This window comes from Anastrepha obliqua, chromosome 1 (assembly GCF_027943255.1).
Source record: "Anastrepha obliqua isolate idAnaObli1 chromosome 1, idAnaObli1_1.0, whole genome shotgun sequence".
Lineage (NCBI taxonomy): Eukaryota > Metazoa > Arthropoda > Insecta > Diptera > Tephritidae > Anastrepha > Anastrepha obliqua.
Window position 1 is genome coordinate 158,993,394 of NC_072892.1, and position 17,460 is coordinate 159,010,853.

General features: G+C 36.2%; 1 protein-coding gene across 2 annotated transcripts in view; it reads left to right on the forward strand.

Annotated features, from left to right (window-relative positions):
• The first annotated feature begins 742 nt into the window (after nt 1–742).
• LOC129253324 (GATA-binding factor C) overlaps nt 743–17,460 on the forward strand; it is a 198,783-nt gene continuing 182,065 nt past the window's right edge. For both annotated transcript variants that reach the window (XM_054891637.1, XM_054891638.1), the window contains exon 1: nt 743–1,025. In XM_054891637.1, the coding sequence (XP_054747612.1) occupies nt 743–1,025 (283 nt within the window). The remainder of the gene's footprint in view (nt 1,026–17,460) is intronic.

Genomic DNA, 17,460 nt, shown 5'->3' on the forward strand with positions numbered 1-17,460 from the left:
CAAATAACTTGTTGTTGTTGTATAATTTTTAATTTTTTTCCTCATTATTATTAACTGCTGCCGCGCGTGATAAGCAACTGAGCGTCACACTACCCATCCACAAAAGCTACTGTTCACCTCTATTGATTGACTTTGATGATAAAATCGCGCGTTTGCAAGGAAATCGAAATCTTTTTCCAAACTATTTTTTTCATCTATTTCATTGTCGATGCTTAACTGTGACGGACCGTCAAAGTAAAGTAAAGCAAAGCAAATCTTATCAAATTGTGCCGCCATAATTTTGGCAATAAATTCGTTTTTTTTTTAATTATTTATTGTATACAAATATTTATTCAATTTTTTCATATTTTTTTTTCTACAGCAAAAATCAATCAATAAACAATTAATGCATAACAAGGCAAACAAACGGGAGTTTTCGGTGGAAAAGCAAATAAATTAAGTTAACCATTAAATACATAAACAAAGGGAAAGAAAAGGAGAAAAAGAGAAAACAAAAAACGATGTGTACTCTCCAACGCACAAATGAAAATAACTGCAATACTTAAATATCGAATTGTAAAAAAAAGTGAATAAAAATCGATAATAAATATTTGATTGTGTGATAGCGCCAATTGAAAGCACCACAAAAAAAAAACACTCGTCTGCAGAAAAACGAATTGCAAATCCGCACAACAACAACATACATACATCAATTTTTCACCGCCCTCGTTGTTCATAAAAAACCTTCAAGATTATTCTCGAAATGGATATGACTTCAACAGCGGAAGCTGCCGCCCGCAGCTGGTATGATAATCCGCGTTTGGGCAGCTCTCCGCAAGCGAATGGCCTGGGCGGCGCCGGCTTGGGACATCACGCCCTCACAGCCGCTGGCACCACAGCGATGGGCGGTGGCGCTGGCCTAGGCGGCGGCGGTGGTGGCGGCGGTGGCGGTCTTGGCGGCTTAGACAGCACCGATATGAGCGCCTTCTATGCGCTGGAGAGCAATGGCCATCACAGACGCTACTATCCGAGCTATCATCAGCACAGTAAGTGAACTTTAAATATTTCAAATATTTTTTTTAATTGATTTAAGATTTTGTGCTGAAAAGATTTGTGTAGCATTTTTTCAGTTAAAAAATTAAATCTTGTTTTTTGAGTGCTTATGCTTAAAATTCAAATTACGCATTTTTCATATACTTTAACACACTTTTTTGTTGATTTTTTTTAATTTCCGGAAATGAATTATTTTTAATCTAAAGTATGAGGTTCAAGAAAGGGGGAGGTATTAGATTTATTTTTATTCTTATTATTGGCCATTGGCACTCAGAAGATGCATTAAAGCTTGACATAGTAAAAAAGCGTCGCTGAATAATCTTTGACGAATTTTATGTGAGTTTCAAAAATTTTTTTTTAAATTTATTTTTGATAATTTTTTTTGGTTAATACAATATTTATTTGGAATAAAAATATATATGCAAACATGTGAATGTATTTAAGCAAACGGATGAAAATTTAACATTTTCTTTTAAACGCAAACAATCGCATGCCTTTCCTCACATCCACATTACACATACATACATACTTAGGTACAAATCTTATGTACTTTTCTTCATAGTTATGGGTGTGCATATGCATGCGCCGTCATTGGTATGTTTTTTATACATGCACACATAAACATACATAGGCATACACATACATAACAGTATATACATACATACATAAGTACATACAAGTATTGAAGCAGAACTCATTATGGGCGCAATCCTAATGACTTTTTAATGGTGTTGGCGGCAGCGCTGGTGTTGGCCCGCACCAATTTCGATGCCGCCGACGACGTCAGCGACCTCGGCGATGCGTCCCACTTACCGCATATGCAGTCATATACAAGTATTTTATTGGCAGGAAGGTCGCTTGCTTATAAACACATGCCTACCTATGTTTGTATGTATAAATAAATAAAAAATAAATATAAAAATATGAGTATAAATACAGACGAGCTGGGCTATTTTGAACCAAAATATTTCATTTGCAAAATTTCTATCAATTTGATTGTTGTTAATAATTTCAATATTAAAATTGTAATGCAAAACACGCAAAGACATATTCATATATATGTATATAATATCCTTTAAGGAGTTAAGTAAAGGCCCGAAAAATGAAGATTTTCAATAATTTTTTTTGGTTTTGATAGTCAATTGCTTTACTTTACACAAATAAAAACATATCATTAATAAATCATGTTTCGACTTGACTTGAGCAAAATTTCAAAAAAAAAGAAATTAATAATTGTAAAAGTTATCGCGTTTCTCCAGAAGTCCCTTGCGGTGATCATCACAAGTCCTTGGAGATTCATCTGAAATCCATCGGACAAGAGAAATTAGTTTTAGTAATAGATAATCTTGTGCCTGATCGAAGCTTTTTTTCAAAATTAATATCTAATTAGGAACTATTTTTCAGATTTTCAAAAACCGACAATTAATTGTTAAAAAAAATGAAATTTTGAAGAAAAAAAAATCCTTCCAATCCACCAGTTTTTATGTTTTTCAAAGGCAGTTTAAATTTTTTCGAAATCTACCAAGCGGTTTTTAAGTTACAGTGATCACCAGTTCAAAAAACATAGTTTTGCGAACGCTCCGGAGTGCCCGAGCGCCCTTTGTTAATTGTTTAATAACTCGAGAAGTATTAATCGGATTCACTTCAAATTTTCACACAATATTTTAAAAATATTTCACTTTAAGAAAATGTAAAAAAAGAAAGAATTAAATTTTTTGAAAATTCTGACTACCCTTAACCCCTTAACTCCGGGGCAGCGTAGGGACGAAACAAAGTTATTGAAGTCGTTAAGGTTATCAAAACGTTGTTTGAGTTTATTGCAGCTAGTATTGGATCTCTTTCTTTCGGCAACTTTCATACGTCGCCAGGAGGTCTTTGATCCGTTACTGCGTTTTGAGCCTTGCGGATTCCAAAAAAGTACAGTCCCGCAAACTTCGCTGACAATAAATAAACAAATAAACCATCTGCGTTTGCTGGTTAACTCAATGATGAGTTCATTGACCGATTTCAATAGCTTCATATTAGAAATGACATGCGGCCACCAGATCCTTAAGATGTTGCGCAGGCAGGAATTGATAAAAGTTTACAGATTAGTAAAAGTTTCGGCATCAGTATAGATGTTAGCACCCCGAGGGTGAATTCTCGTTGTACGCAAAAGTGAAATGAGAAGTTTATTTCTCGTTTTCATTACACTTTCGATTCGCATTTTGTGAAAAAATGAAAAGAAAAGTCAAAATATTTTCAAAGGAAAATAGTAAGGGGGAATAAAATGAAATCTTTCCACTTTTTTTCTTGTCTCGATTCTTGTTGCGTGCTAAAGTGAAAACATGTATTTCAGGTTCCTCAAAGTCTTTTAAATAAATTTCATCGTTGGTGGTCATTTCAAAGCGATTTTGTCTATCTCGAAATGGGCGTCTCAGTACACTCAAAAAATTCGCATAAATATTAAATTATTTTCAAAATAGGATTTAGATTAAATTTACTAAAAATCATTATCTTACCTTTCCTACTTATGAACTTTTTGCTCCAAATAATTATTAAAAATAATATTTCGTGAAAAATATCATAATTATTCGTGACATAACTTCTTTAGTTTTTCTCTCGGTTGCTTTGATTTGAATTTTGTATAACAAACTTGCAAAAGTTTCATGGCGAAAGTGGCAACGGAACACTTTTATTATGGCCAAGCCAATTTTTCACCACTTTTGTTGTATGCTTGGGGTCATTAACATGCATGAATAACCAGTTTAGTGCCATGGACTCGAAGGAATATGGCTCCATTGTATTTTTGAGAATATCCACATAGGCAATCTTATCAATTTTGCTATTTATTGTTACTACAGGTGCAATTCCATTCCAAGTAAGTGATCCCCAAACTTTCGAGTTACCCTCACCATGCTTTGCGGTCTCTGTTGTGTACAGGGTTCTGAACTTTTAATTTTTTTAATAAGATTTTTTATCGTCATATTAATTTAGTTTGGTCTGTAAAAATATGAATTCTTTTCCAGAATTTTACGTTTTTGCTTCTATGGGCATTTGCGAAAGACAAAAGTGCCTTGCTACTTTTTCTCGGCAGTAGCGGTTGTTTATATGCTAACACGCCCATATTTATTTTCATGAAGGCAACTTCGCACAGAAAACCAAACACTTGCCAGTACACACGAACGATGCATTCTACAATAACGGAAAGGAAAATATTGAAAATGTAAACTTTTTCAATACCTTGGAAGCCAATTCACTGCCGAAAGCAGATGCAAAAAGGATGTATCTGCAAGATTGCAAAGAGCAAGAGGTGCATTTGCAAATCTTCGTCCGGTGTGGCAGTCCAAACAAAGGCACATTACAACAAAAATAGGGATTTTCAACTCGAATGTTAAATCAGTTCTACTCTACGCCTGTGAAACATGTTGTCTGTCTGCGGAAATTGTGTAGAATCTTCAAGTGTTCGTGGACCGCTGCTTGAGCCGCATGCTGTGTATCTGGAGACCAGACAACTGGATATCTAACACCGAATCGCATCGACGATGCCATCAAAACCAATCGCAATTGAAGTATGAGAAATCTTCTCAGGGTCCTAACTGGGCATTGTCTGATTGGTAGGCATGCCAGCAGACTGGGAGCACCCTATAACGACTATTGCAGTAAGCTGTAACGACATTGAAGAACAAGATACTATAGAACACTTTCTATGCTGGTGCATGGCTCTGGATAGAAGAAGGTTCAATATTTTAGGAAAAAGTTCCCTGAATAATTTGGCAGAAGTAGCCAATATAAAAATAACAAGTCTTGTTAGATTTATTCAAGCCACAGGTTGGTTCAATTAGGACAATGTGGAGTGAGGAGAGGGGACAGCCCTGGTGGTATCACAATGGGCCTACAGCAGGCCTAGGTGTATCAACCGACAACCACTATACCTACTTACCTGAAGTAAGAGAAGGTAAATAGAGATGGCTTGGCCATACCCTAGGGGAAGGTGGCACTGAAATCAGCAGACAACCCCTTACTCACTTAGGCATAAATTGGAATCCCTAACTGATTTGTAGAAGGGCATCCGGAGTATTACCGAAGTTCGGTTTTTCGAAACTGCGCCTAATGAGGCAGATGTGTGGCGATACCTTTCCGGACTTGGGCCTACTTTGGCTGCCTTATGAGGCGCAAATTTGGAATGCGGTCTGCCTTATTTGCGCCTAATCACCGCCTTACCAAAATTTCTAGTCGGGTAGCTGTATGTATGTATTATATGTACATAAGAATATACGAAATACCAATCGATATGTTAACGCCTATTTATTTTATGTATGCCTTCGTGCCTGTTTATATTCTTTTCACTGAATTTTCTGCATTCCTTTTGCGCTCGTTCTCACTATTTTTTATTACTCTTTAATTTACTTTTTCATAACTTTTATATATAACCAATATGTTTTTACATACATACACACATACATGCATCGATAAACCGTCTATTGGTAGCAAAACAAACATCATCAGCACTTTTTATATACAAAACAAAACGTTTTTTTTCCTGTTTATTTTTTCATTTATTTTATTTTCATTTTAATGGCGTTTTTGTGTGACTTGAGCTTTGCAGGCAGAAACCACTACAAAGAGGGTTTGTGGTATGTTTTTATTGTTGTTGTTTGTATTGTGGTCGTAGTTTTTGTTTTTGTTGTTGTAATTACCGTTGCCATTTTTGTTGTGGTTTTGTTGTTGTTGTAGTTGTTTTGGGGGGTTTGTTGTTGTTCTTGTTTTGTTGTTGGTGTTCTTGTTTTGTCGTTGTTGTTCTTGTTTTGCTGTTGTTCTTGTTGTTGTAATTTCCGTTTTGTTGTTGTTGCTATTGTTATTGTAGTTTTTGTTGTTGTTGTTGTAATTGTCGTTTTTGTTGTTATTGCTATTGACGCCATTGCTGCGCCACCAAGCGCATGCTAGTAAATACATACACGCGTACATACATACATACATAAATGGGCACTACAAATACATTTTGAGTATCTTCCAATAGCGCCGCTCTGCCTTAAATATCTACTTAAGCCACCACTTCCACACAAACATACTATATGTATGTACATACATAGTTCTTTTGTTATGCTTCTTATGTCTGTATATTTCATTTTTAGTTTCTTCTTACTTTCGTTTGTTGGTTTTTCTCCTTGTTCCTATGTCAATTTTTGACACTCAAAAAAGAAAAGTACAAAAGAAAAATACAAAAAAAAAAAAAAAAAAATTAAAAAAATAGGTCTAAGAACTTGCAACGCGTAAGCGCAGAACTTTTTTTCAAATGTCATAATGCGCCATTATAGAAATTTCCATACAAAAAGACACACGCAATTGCTTACATAAGTGCCTTTGTTTGTACACACATATATACATACATATGTAGAAAATAGTACTCTGTTATGCTAATACATGTCCGCCACTTATGCGCACTCATATTTATAAGTACGTATACATACACACACATATGTACATACACATGCACACATATGCATCTCCAATTCGTATTTCTCTATGAGTTTTATTATGCGTGATTTTGTGCGGATTGCACGGCTGTCACAATGCCGTCGAGCACGAATTTAGAAAACAAGAAAAAACCGATTTTTTGTAAGCTTTTTAAATTATCATTGCTATGAAATATTTTCTTTTGTTACCCATTCTGAAAAAAAATTTAAAAGTTAGCTATTATGCAATTCGGCAAAATGGAGTAAGAAGTAAACCGAAAGTATTCATACATAGGAAGAAAAGCAAAAGTAGCGAATGCCCTCGTCGGTTAAAATATGCGAAAATGCGCTATACGCACATACACACATACATATGTATGTATCTATGAAACATTTCTAGCTTACATTTGTGATCACAGAATAATCTTCCATGACTGCTCAAATCAATATTTCTCTGGTGCCGGAAAAGTATGAGTATGCAACGGATCTTGCCTATCTAGCGGCGAGTCCTTGAGAAGATTCTCAGATGAATCTCTTTCAAGAATGCTCTACCAGAGAAAGTCATAGATTCTTCACGTTGAGGAATGCTCTACAATCTTTTGTCCAAATGCTGGCAGGAACAAAAGTGTGGTTGATTGGCAAAAACAAGGTGGCGCAAAATTAATCACCCCATCGGAAGGCTTATAATCTTTGCAAATGGCATCGTACATTAAACATATCTGGCACTTGTGAGCTAGACAGCTTAGGTACACAAAAAGGCAAGCAATGGAGTGCGTAAAGGCCAAAATAAAGATTTCCATCACTTGAAATATTTTTTAATTTTTTTATTTTTTATTTAATAAAGAAATGCTTTTATGTGCTATGGAATCTTGAATGCTGAATAACAAATATGAACAGATTTGAAGGATTTACATTGGAATTCTAAAGATCTCTTGGCCCGAACACCTATTCAACATAGAAATGCTCAGACGAATTTAGTCCCCACAACCATTTGTTCTTTTGGCCCAAGATCGAAAAATTTCACACTAGTGGAGAACATTAATTCGTACACTACAAATTTACAACAACTTTACAGGTCACTGAAAGGTAGGCGACAATGCAGCCAGACTCAACCTTCAAACCATATGCCGAAGCTGACAAGCGGAGGGGGTGAAAGAAAGTGCTTTCCACTATTTATGCGAATGTCCAGGTTTAGCCAGTACCAGACTTCGCTCTTTCGGTAAACCATTCTTACAGCAAATTAATGAAATCTCAGGTATAGAGATAATACATTTACTGTTATATCTGGATTGTACGAAATGGATCGGGGAAAAAGACGTCATACGATAATAGTGATAGTGGCTAATTAAGATTATTTCAGCAGAAATACTCAACCACTTCAACAAGTACACTACAAATTGAAGAAGAAGCTTGACCAAATACTCAACAAATGGTACTTATCTTTCGCAGTCCAACGAAGGGCTCTTCGCTACTATTTCTAATAATTTTGGTTCTATCGTTATTGGTTTCCACAGTGGAAGATGTGGATGCCCCCTAAAATCCAATTTCTGATTTCAAGTTGTTATGAAATAAAGTTATTTTCCAAGATCAACTTCAGTTAAGCATCAAAGAAATCCTACTAATTGAAGCCGTTTTCGACAACTATCGCTTTCATAGAACTAATTTACTTATATAGCCCGATGAAGGATCAGAACCCGTTACCGGACTAAGGCTGACTGCAACAAGTCTCCTCAGGCTTCTCTGCTTTGCGCGCGCCTTCTTCAATTTGTTACACTAAGTGATGATACGGTTCCCTCGACTTGGTTCTGCCATTGGAGGCATGGTCTTCCCATGCGTTGTTGTCCTCTAATTTGCCATGCGAACATCTTCTTTGCTGGAGTTTTTGCATACTTCTCTACGGAGTTTCCCCATACGTTGGACGTGGCCCAGCCAGCGCAAGCATTGAATATTTATGTGCTTAACCCTGTCCACATCGTCGTAGAGCTCATACAGCTCGCTGGTTCATTCGGCGGTAGTAGTTATCGTCAACACGAAGAGGACCGAAGATTTTCCGAAGTATCTTCCTCTCAAATACCCCAACAGTGGCTGCATTGGTCTGCAACACAATCTATGCTTAAGCGCTATAGAGTAGCACGGGTGGGATGAGCGTCTTGCAGAGTTTTAGTTTTGTCGAGTGAGAGGGGACCTCTGCTACAAATTTGCTTACTGAGGTCATAGTAAGACGTATTAGCAAGCATGATTCGTCGGTTTATCTCCAGGCTGACATCATGGGCCTCCTTGTCTGAAGCCTCTCTCGGTATTGAAAGGTTCGGAAAGGTCTTCTCCTGCCTTGACAGAACAGGAATTGTTGCTCAATTCCATTTTGCAAAGTCGAATCAGTTTAGCAGGATTACCAAACTCAAACATTGTAGCGTATAAGTGATCCCTTAACGGGCTGTCGAAAGCAGCCTAATAATCGACAAATTGGTCGTGTCGTTATTTCTTTCCAGGTTTTGGCGTAGTGTGAAGTTCTTGGTCTATGGTGGACTTTTCAGGCCTGAAACCACACTGACAAGGTCCAATCAGTGAGCTGGCGTATGGTTTTAGTCTTTCATGTAAAGTGAATACAAAAAACCCAAGAAAATTCTAAAATTCTCTCTGGAGCTATCCAATAATCTGTAGTTGGTATAATATCGCATTGCTCTTGCACATATTTCCTTTTTACGCTTATGTACATACTTACAATACGCCCTTATTTATTAACTAATCAAAGCACAGAAACATTAAATAAAATTTTGGATGATTTAATAACTTTTTTTTTTTTGGTTCCCAAGCAATTTCCAACGTTTTTTTTAATGAAAACTAGAAACCTGCTATTAAATCTAGAAAAAATTCCAGTAATTAGCGAGGGCATTTAACATAGAAAATAAAAATACGTACATTAAGGTGGAGCGAACGTACATGGACATTTTTTAAATTTTTTTTTGTAAAGCAATAGTCGTGAAATGTTGCCTTTATAAAAACTTAAAAAAAGCCATAAAATTTTGACTTTTTAGGGTAACATTTTGAGGTGCTTCCAGCCTAGGAAAAATTATAAAAATAAGGAAAATTTTACACAGCTGTTAATAAAATCAGACAAACAACCAACAAAAGAGTTAAGCGCCAATTATTTATATATATCGGGTGTTTTTTTAGCTGCATGAGAACTATTGATATCGATTACTATGGTTTAATAGCTGAGAATGTCGATTGTGTGTTGATATTTCTGTTCAGTAAGACTTGGTAAGTCATCAAGAATCGTTTAACGCCAGAACAACGCTTCAAAATTGTGGAAATTTATTTCGAAAAAAATTTATAGAGCACTGGCGGCATCATCGGTCCTTATTTCTTTAGAAAATAGGAAGAAGCTGCCGTTACGGTGAATGGCGAGCGCTATCGAACCATTATGACTGAACTTTTGTTTTTATAACAAAGTTTCAGGTCCATCACTCAAAGTAATTTTATGCCACCAAGGTTAGGTTAGGTTAGCCTGGTTGCCAATAAGTCACGCATAGACCTTTTGGTCCCTAGCTGTACCAGATGGAGACCGAGCTCTATGAATACTGAGAGTAGACATCATGTAGGATGTCAACGCTTTTGGCAAATCTAAGCAGAACTGGGAGATCCGCTTTTGAGACGTCCGCCAGACCCTCAAACAATGGCGCTCCCAGGCATTTTAAGCGCGTTTTTAATAATGAAGGACAAAGCACAGAAGGTGTTCTAAAGTCGCCACCAAATACACCAATAAATCTAAGTAGCATTAAAAGTTCCCTCTGAAGTCCACAAAAAAGCTTTGAGAGCAATCTAAGCAACAACAACAACTAAAAGTGAATTCAATTGCTTGCAGTCTGTCTAATAGAAGCGTGATCGGCAAAATTCAAGCTTAGATTTCCATTTAAAAAAAATATAAATGTCTGCCAAAAGCGATTAGAACAAAAATTCGCCTCCCACCCTAATGCACATAGAAATTTACAACTACACCTACAAGTAGCGGCTGACTCAAATTAGTTGAAAGATTGGCGTCGAACAATTTAACCAAAAACTCCCACAAATCGTGGTAAACTAACGATTTGGATTTTATGAACTTGGCGATACACACACGCACACACATACATAGCTCTTTAAAGACATGCCACATAAATTTGTATAAAAAAATTTTTCCGTCAATTTTTTTTATTTTTTTCTTTTTCAAAAAGAAGAAATTAAATATTAAATCGGTCTGCGTACAAAAAAAAAGTTCTCAGCTATAAATTGAATTGCCGCACAGCTCCACCCAATATTAGCAGCTTTAAAAAATTACCGCACAGAAAAAACACCTCACTTTGGGGGGAAAAAATGCCAGTGAAGCGCAAAAAGTGGGCGCTACTTGAAAATTCAGCGCTTAATAGAATTTTGAATTGGGCAAAGGAACCTAAAAGGGAACGAAACATTCAATTGTTAGCGGCGCTAACTGTAAGTTAATTGTCATTGCTGCTTTACAGTTAAGCGGCCACCCACTTTTTTCACTTTCCTCCAAACAGCGTCATTTGCATGAGCTGGCATTACTCATATGCGAGTGTTCTGACATATGTGTGGGTGTGTGTATATGCGCGTACCACACACACATACTTACATGTATACATACCTACATTGCAAGTGTATTGGTGTATTTTGCATGCATGTGAATGAAAAAGTAGCGCTTAGCGGCGCGGAAACGCCAGGGTGAATGCGCATGAGTGATCAGCTGCAGAAAACCACAAGTTCAGCAAGTAAAGAAATGTGTGTATGTATGCGTGTAAATATGTTTTATGATTTATATAATATATTTGCTGCAGCTAAGTAGGCACCGAAATGCAAACTCATTTATTCCACTTTTTCCGAAGTGATTTGCATTGTTTCGTGTCGAAATAATTTTTTCACTGTCATTTTGCATTCGGCTGCTCTTGTTTCCCTTTTTTTGTTTGTTAAGAATGCAAAATTGCCTTTGTCATGTTGCGCTCGCAGTAGAAAGTTTCACCAGGTTCGCCGGGGGCTCCCACAATGTCAAGTGCTGCACTTCACTATTCTTTTTTTTTATTTTTTATTTTTTTTGGCATTTAAATACTTCATAAAATGGTAACAAGTTGTCAGAAAAAATGTTAACAGTTTTTAAGAATTCTTTTTTTTTGTATTCACTCACAATTTTCCGGAATTTTGCGAACTTTTTTGTGCAAAATTGGCGTAAAAGTTCTTGTGTGACCCCAACTGTACTTGCAGCCTGCGTCAAATGATAGCCCATAAATATTTTGACCAGTTTTGCATATTTTTTTTCTCTTTATGAATTTTAATTATTTTTTATATAAAAGTATGGCTCACTGTTTAACAAAAATCATATAAATCTTATTTTAAAATTTTATAAAAAAAAATTACACAAAATTTTCATTACTGTTCTTTGCTATAAATTATAATTTTCAGAAAGATTTTTTGCATGCAGTTTTTCTGCTTATTCAATTTTAGTCCAATAAAGTGCATATTTGAGGTTACTGATTTCTCGTGATTTTTTATTTTTAAAAATTCCTTTGGTTTTTAATATTTTTTTTTATATTATTTTTTTTATATGAAGAAAATATAGAAAATGTTTGACCTTAAACTGACCTTTAATTGCACCCCGAAAGGAAAGCAACCCCAATTTTTTTGATTTTTTCAGATGAATATTCTAGGGTTTTCTATGAAAAAAATTAGTTTTTAAGTATTTAGGGCATGATTTCACCTCTTAGGGGGTTTGGAAATTCGCATACTTGCCCTGCTTGTAGAACTTTTGCTTTTAAATTTTTCATAAAAATACCCCAATCCTAGGATGTGTTTTGATATAGTAAAAAGAAACATAACACTTCGGGCCTAAACAATCTCTTTTAAAGTCATTTACGAGCATTTCGTAAAAGCTAACTATTAAAATAGATCGAAAATTGAGTTCTGTAGCCATTTAAAAAAAATGAAATTGGTCGAAAAACCCCCCTGTACCGTCAGGAAAAAGAAATGATTATTAAATAAATATTATTAAAAATTAAAATAAGTTTTTAGCAATCTCAGACTTGCACATGATTCAGTAATCTATAAAATTGTATAAACTATAAAATTTCATACCCAAAATCTGTAAAAAATGCTAAGTAAACCATGGAACTTGGAAGAAAATTTGAGGAATTTTTCTATTTTTTTATAAAATTTTAAAACTGCTTTTGAATGATTTTCGTTAGGCAATAAGTTGTACTTTAATACGAAAATAATAAAATTAAAACAATAAAAATAGTCAAAACTGGTCACTACCGTTAGGTCACGGCGTGTACGCCTTCGGAATACCACAGCTCCACTTCAGTGCCTACGCTTTACTCTTATATATCCTGCTTTCTGCCACCTCAACATTGCACTTTCTTGCATTTTTTTTATTTTCATATTATTCTTGCATTTTCATTTTTTTCTTGCATTTTTATATTTTTCTTCCATTTTTATATTTTTCTTGCATTTTTGTATTTTTCTTGCATTTTTATACTTTTCTTGCATTTTTATATTTTTCTTGCATTTTTATACTTTTCTTGCATTTCTGTATTTTTCTTCAATTTTTATACTTTTCTTGCATTTTTATACTTTTCTTGCATTTTTGTATTTTTCTTGCATTTTGGTATTTTTCTTGCATTTTTGTATTTTTCTTGCATTTTTATACTTTTCTTGCATTTCTGTATTTTTCTTCAGTTTTGTATTTTTGTCATTTTCATATTTTTCTTGCATTTTTATATTTTTCTTGCATTTTTATACTTTTCTTGCATTTTAGTATGTTTTTTGCATTTTTCTTGTTCATTATTTTTTATTGCCATGTTTGTATTTGTTAAAATATTTTGTGCATCCAAGGAATTCCCTTTAGCCTTCCAATCGCTTATTGAAGGCTGCAGCTTAAGTTGCAGCTTTAAAAAATAACGAAGCTTTGTCCATTGTTGCTGTCTTGCGGATACTCCATTCAAATGATCAATCAGTTTTGTTGGCGCACGAGCATTTACTATGCGTAATTCATGCCCAACTGTCACGCCGAGACATTTTTTGTAGTTATACGCAAGTAACCCAGTCAGTCACAGGCCAGAGCGAAGGAAGAAAATTATAATTTCAAAACCCGAAGAGGAAATATAATTTCCGATGCTGCACTTCCGTTCTGCTAAAGTTTTGTAAATAGTTAAAAAATGGGGTATGTATGGGGAAGTAACCGCCTTTGCTGTGGTTTCCTAACTGGCAAATTTACCTTTTTCAGGCAGTTAAGAAAACAAAAACATTTAAAGGGTGCTTTGAAGTTAAAAGTAGTATATTGGTTTGGTGAGTAACTCTCCTTTTAAAAACTAAACAAGAAAATGGCCTAAGTAAATGTGACTAGCAGCAGTTACTTAGGTTAGGTTAGGTGTCCTGTGGGACACACTCATTGTGATGCCGCGTGGGGAGCTTTCCCTATTTCTCCTAAAACCAGTGCGTGATTTTCAAAAAATTTTGAATACCTCCTATTTCTGCGGAACTGAGATCTTCTAAATCGTTAAAAAATTGTCTGCTTAGAATAGCAAATCTCCGTCTGGATAGAGCAGGGCAATGGCACAGTAGGTGCGAGATTGTCTCTTCCTCATCAAGAAAACTTCTACAGAAGTCATGCGCTTGCACACCCATCCTTTGGGCGTGCCTACCTATTAGACAATGTCCGTTATGACTGAAATCAGTGTGCTAAGACTGTGTCTATTTGGCTGCGTATAGCACTGAAAGTCGGCCACAGTTGATTGGCGACTTTGCAGGTGGCTTCATTACGCCATCTTTCGTCTGCTTTCCTTACGATTTCTTCAAGGATAAGTGGCTTACATGTAGCAGTTACTTACTTTCATTACTTTTACTTCTAAATAAAAAACAAAAATAACTTTGAAAACTTCTACACTTCGTTTTGGCTTACTGGCATATAAGAAAAATCAATGTAAATTTCTAGCCTGCCTTTCCACTGTTGCCACCAGCTCCATTTCGTTTTTGCAATTTACTAAACGTAATTCATTCATGCGCGTATTTTCATTCAAAATCATTCAAAAATGATCACTCAAGACGCGCACAATCGATTCCACAAATTGTGTATGCTTTTATTACAGCAACAACAACAACAACAGCAATAACAATCGTTTACTTTGCATTATTGCTGTTATGGCATTTACTTTTGGCAGTTGGTGCGCGCACCGCCATTGTTTGTATGTTTGTCGGTTGGCTTGCTTGCTTTTTGTATTATTGCAAAGCTTTGACAGACATGCTGGCTGCCAGTCACTGTGTACCACTGCCCGCTAAAACCAACGCCTGTCGCTTCTTATTGCCTGTGTGCCTGTCAAATCGATCAGCCACAGCCACAGCCACAGCCACAGCCACAGCTACAGCCATTGCCATGGCCTGCCGTTTCACTTGCCTCGCTTGTTAACTGTTTGTTGTTTTGCATTTCAACTGATTTTTGGAAGCAAATCATATACGAAAATATTTTAAAATTCATTAGTCTGCATATGTCATTCGTTGGCACCCGGTGCTGTTGTTGCTGTTATTGTTGTTAATGTCTGTCGTGCCCGAGCCTGATTGAAAGCGTAAGAAATGTCAAAAATTGATTTTGATGTTATTATTGATGATGCTGTTTGATGCTTACGCTATTAACGTATATTTGCATACGTATGTGTGTGTGTGTGTAGTTGACAATGCTGATGAACTGCCAGGCAGCCACTGCTGCGAATAGCCAGTTGACTGCTGATGTTTGGGGGCTGGTGACTGGTGGCCGTTAGCCGATCGTTTTAAAATGTTTACTTTGATAAAACTGCTGCTGTTAAAGTTGTTGTTGTTTTTTTTTTTTTTTTATTTAAAAAATGCTGTTTGGGCTTAGTCGCATTTTTTGATTACGACGCCGAAGTTCGAGTTCCGATTGCAATTAGTTGACTATTTGAGTTGATGGATTTGATTTTCATTTATTTCGGTGCACATGAGTTCCATAAATTAGTATTTTTAAAATAATGAAATAAAATTTTTAATCTACTAGTTTATGTTTGTAGAGTTTCGGAGTAGTAAATTAGAAATCAATGAAAATACTTTTCATTGCAAGCTTGAAAATACTGCATTTATATGGAGATCTCATAATAAATATGGAATTGATAGAATCGAGCGGATAAAAAGAGCTTTCTTATATTTAGTAGCCCTCAGCTTGCTAAAATGTTGGGATCCTATCACTCCTTTTACTCCTCTTAATTAACATAAAGTCCCCTGAGAGCAAAATAAATACCGAATAAATATTGAATCATTGTAACGCTCGCTACCAGATCTTTCACCGCTTCCACATATAATAAAGGGTGGTTAAGTTTCAAGGGCCGGTGTTGATTTTGAATAAAATAGAATTTTTTTACGAAATTATTGTCATTTCTCTTTATTATGATAATATTGCTATGGCTCAATTACGTATGGCCAATATTTTGGCCAAATGGCCGCCGCGGCCTCAGCGGCACACCTCCATCCAATGACGCTGAGGCATAATTGAGGTTCTATGCCGTGATGTGCCGAATTATTTCATCCTTTAGCTCTTGAATTGTTGCTGGCTTATCGACTTACACCTGTTCTTTCGAATAACCCCAAAGAAAGAAGTCCAACGGTGTCGTTGACGTTTAGGTGTGGTTCACATTCAACATCGGCCCTTGATATTTAACCACCCTTTATTTCATATTAAAAATAATTTTTATCCACACCCTCATTAAAATTCACTGCTTCCAACCGCTTGATGTTTGAGCTGCTTTCGAATGGTGCTTTCATTAGCATCCTAAAAAGTGGTATTTAGAGAACGGCTGAGCTTCAGATACTCATCTGACTATAATTTGTCATCGGGTTGCATTTGAGAATAACTCATTGGGGTACGAATTAATGATGGGTAAGTGAAGTAGAAGCCAACCTTACTGGCTTGCAAAAATCCCTAGGTCAGTTGTATTAACTTTACCCTACATTACTCCACAAAAATATTTATGTATTGCCCAGAAGCTATAAAAACTGTTCAACAAAAAATGGTTAGCATAAAAAACCTTAAATATGTTCCAAATCGCTCGACAAAAGCATAGCTCAAATTGTCAATATCGCACTCGCACTTAACCCTACCATAAAATACTAATAAGCTCCATTTAAAGCGCAATAAAACTATAAAATAAAAATTAAGCGTTTCATGTCACACTGACTCGCTGGATGGAGAGCCCACGCGCAACCCTCCATCCAACCCACACCCGATTTACATTCAATATACTCACACCCAAGCACACACCGAAATATACACTTGGCTGACGCGCCAGCGACTACATAAAACGTAATGTTCATGTCCTTTTCATGCACACACAGCATTCCATTCCATTCCATTATATTAGTTACATGCACGTACATATGTATGAGTGTACGCACGGAGGTGTGCTTGCATGTACGAGAATTTGCATAATCCTGCGCGAAACTACTCGCCATATATCGTACAGCACGTGAAAATGTTTTAATTCATTAATTCCCTGCCAGTTCATGTTGTGGCTAAAGTTAAGTTGTGCTGAGTTGAGTTGAGCTAAGCCGAGCGGAAAGGACGAAAAGGTAGTGTAGGAGGGCAGGAAGGCCGACCAACTGGCTACTGACGCCCGATCACAGAGGCGTGCGTGACAAGTAGGCATTTTTGTTTGACCACAAACGTATTTATATACTGCGAAGTAGTTTTAGTTATGTGCGCATGTGGGTGTGTGTGTGAATGTGCCGTTTTGCATGCCACACAGCGCACGCTGCTTGCAACATGTGAACTTGCACAATTATGGCTTTGCCGTGGCAAATAGAGAGAGAGCTCAATTTTTATGGAGTATGAATAGTGTGGCTGAATTGCTTTGGCTGAGTTATAGTGCCAAATGTAAAGTAGCAGCAAAAGCAAAACCAACAACAGCGAGGCTGTTTGAGCAGCAGTTGGGACAACATTTTAAATAGT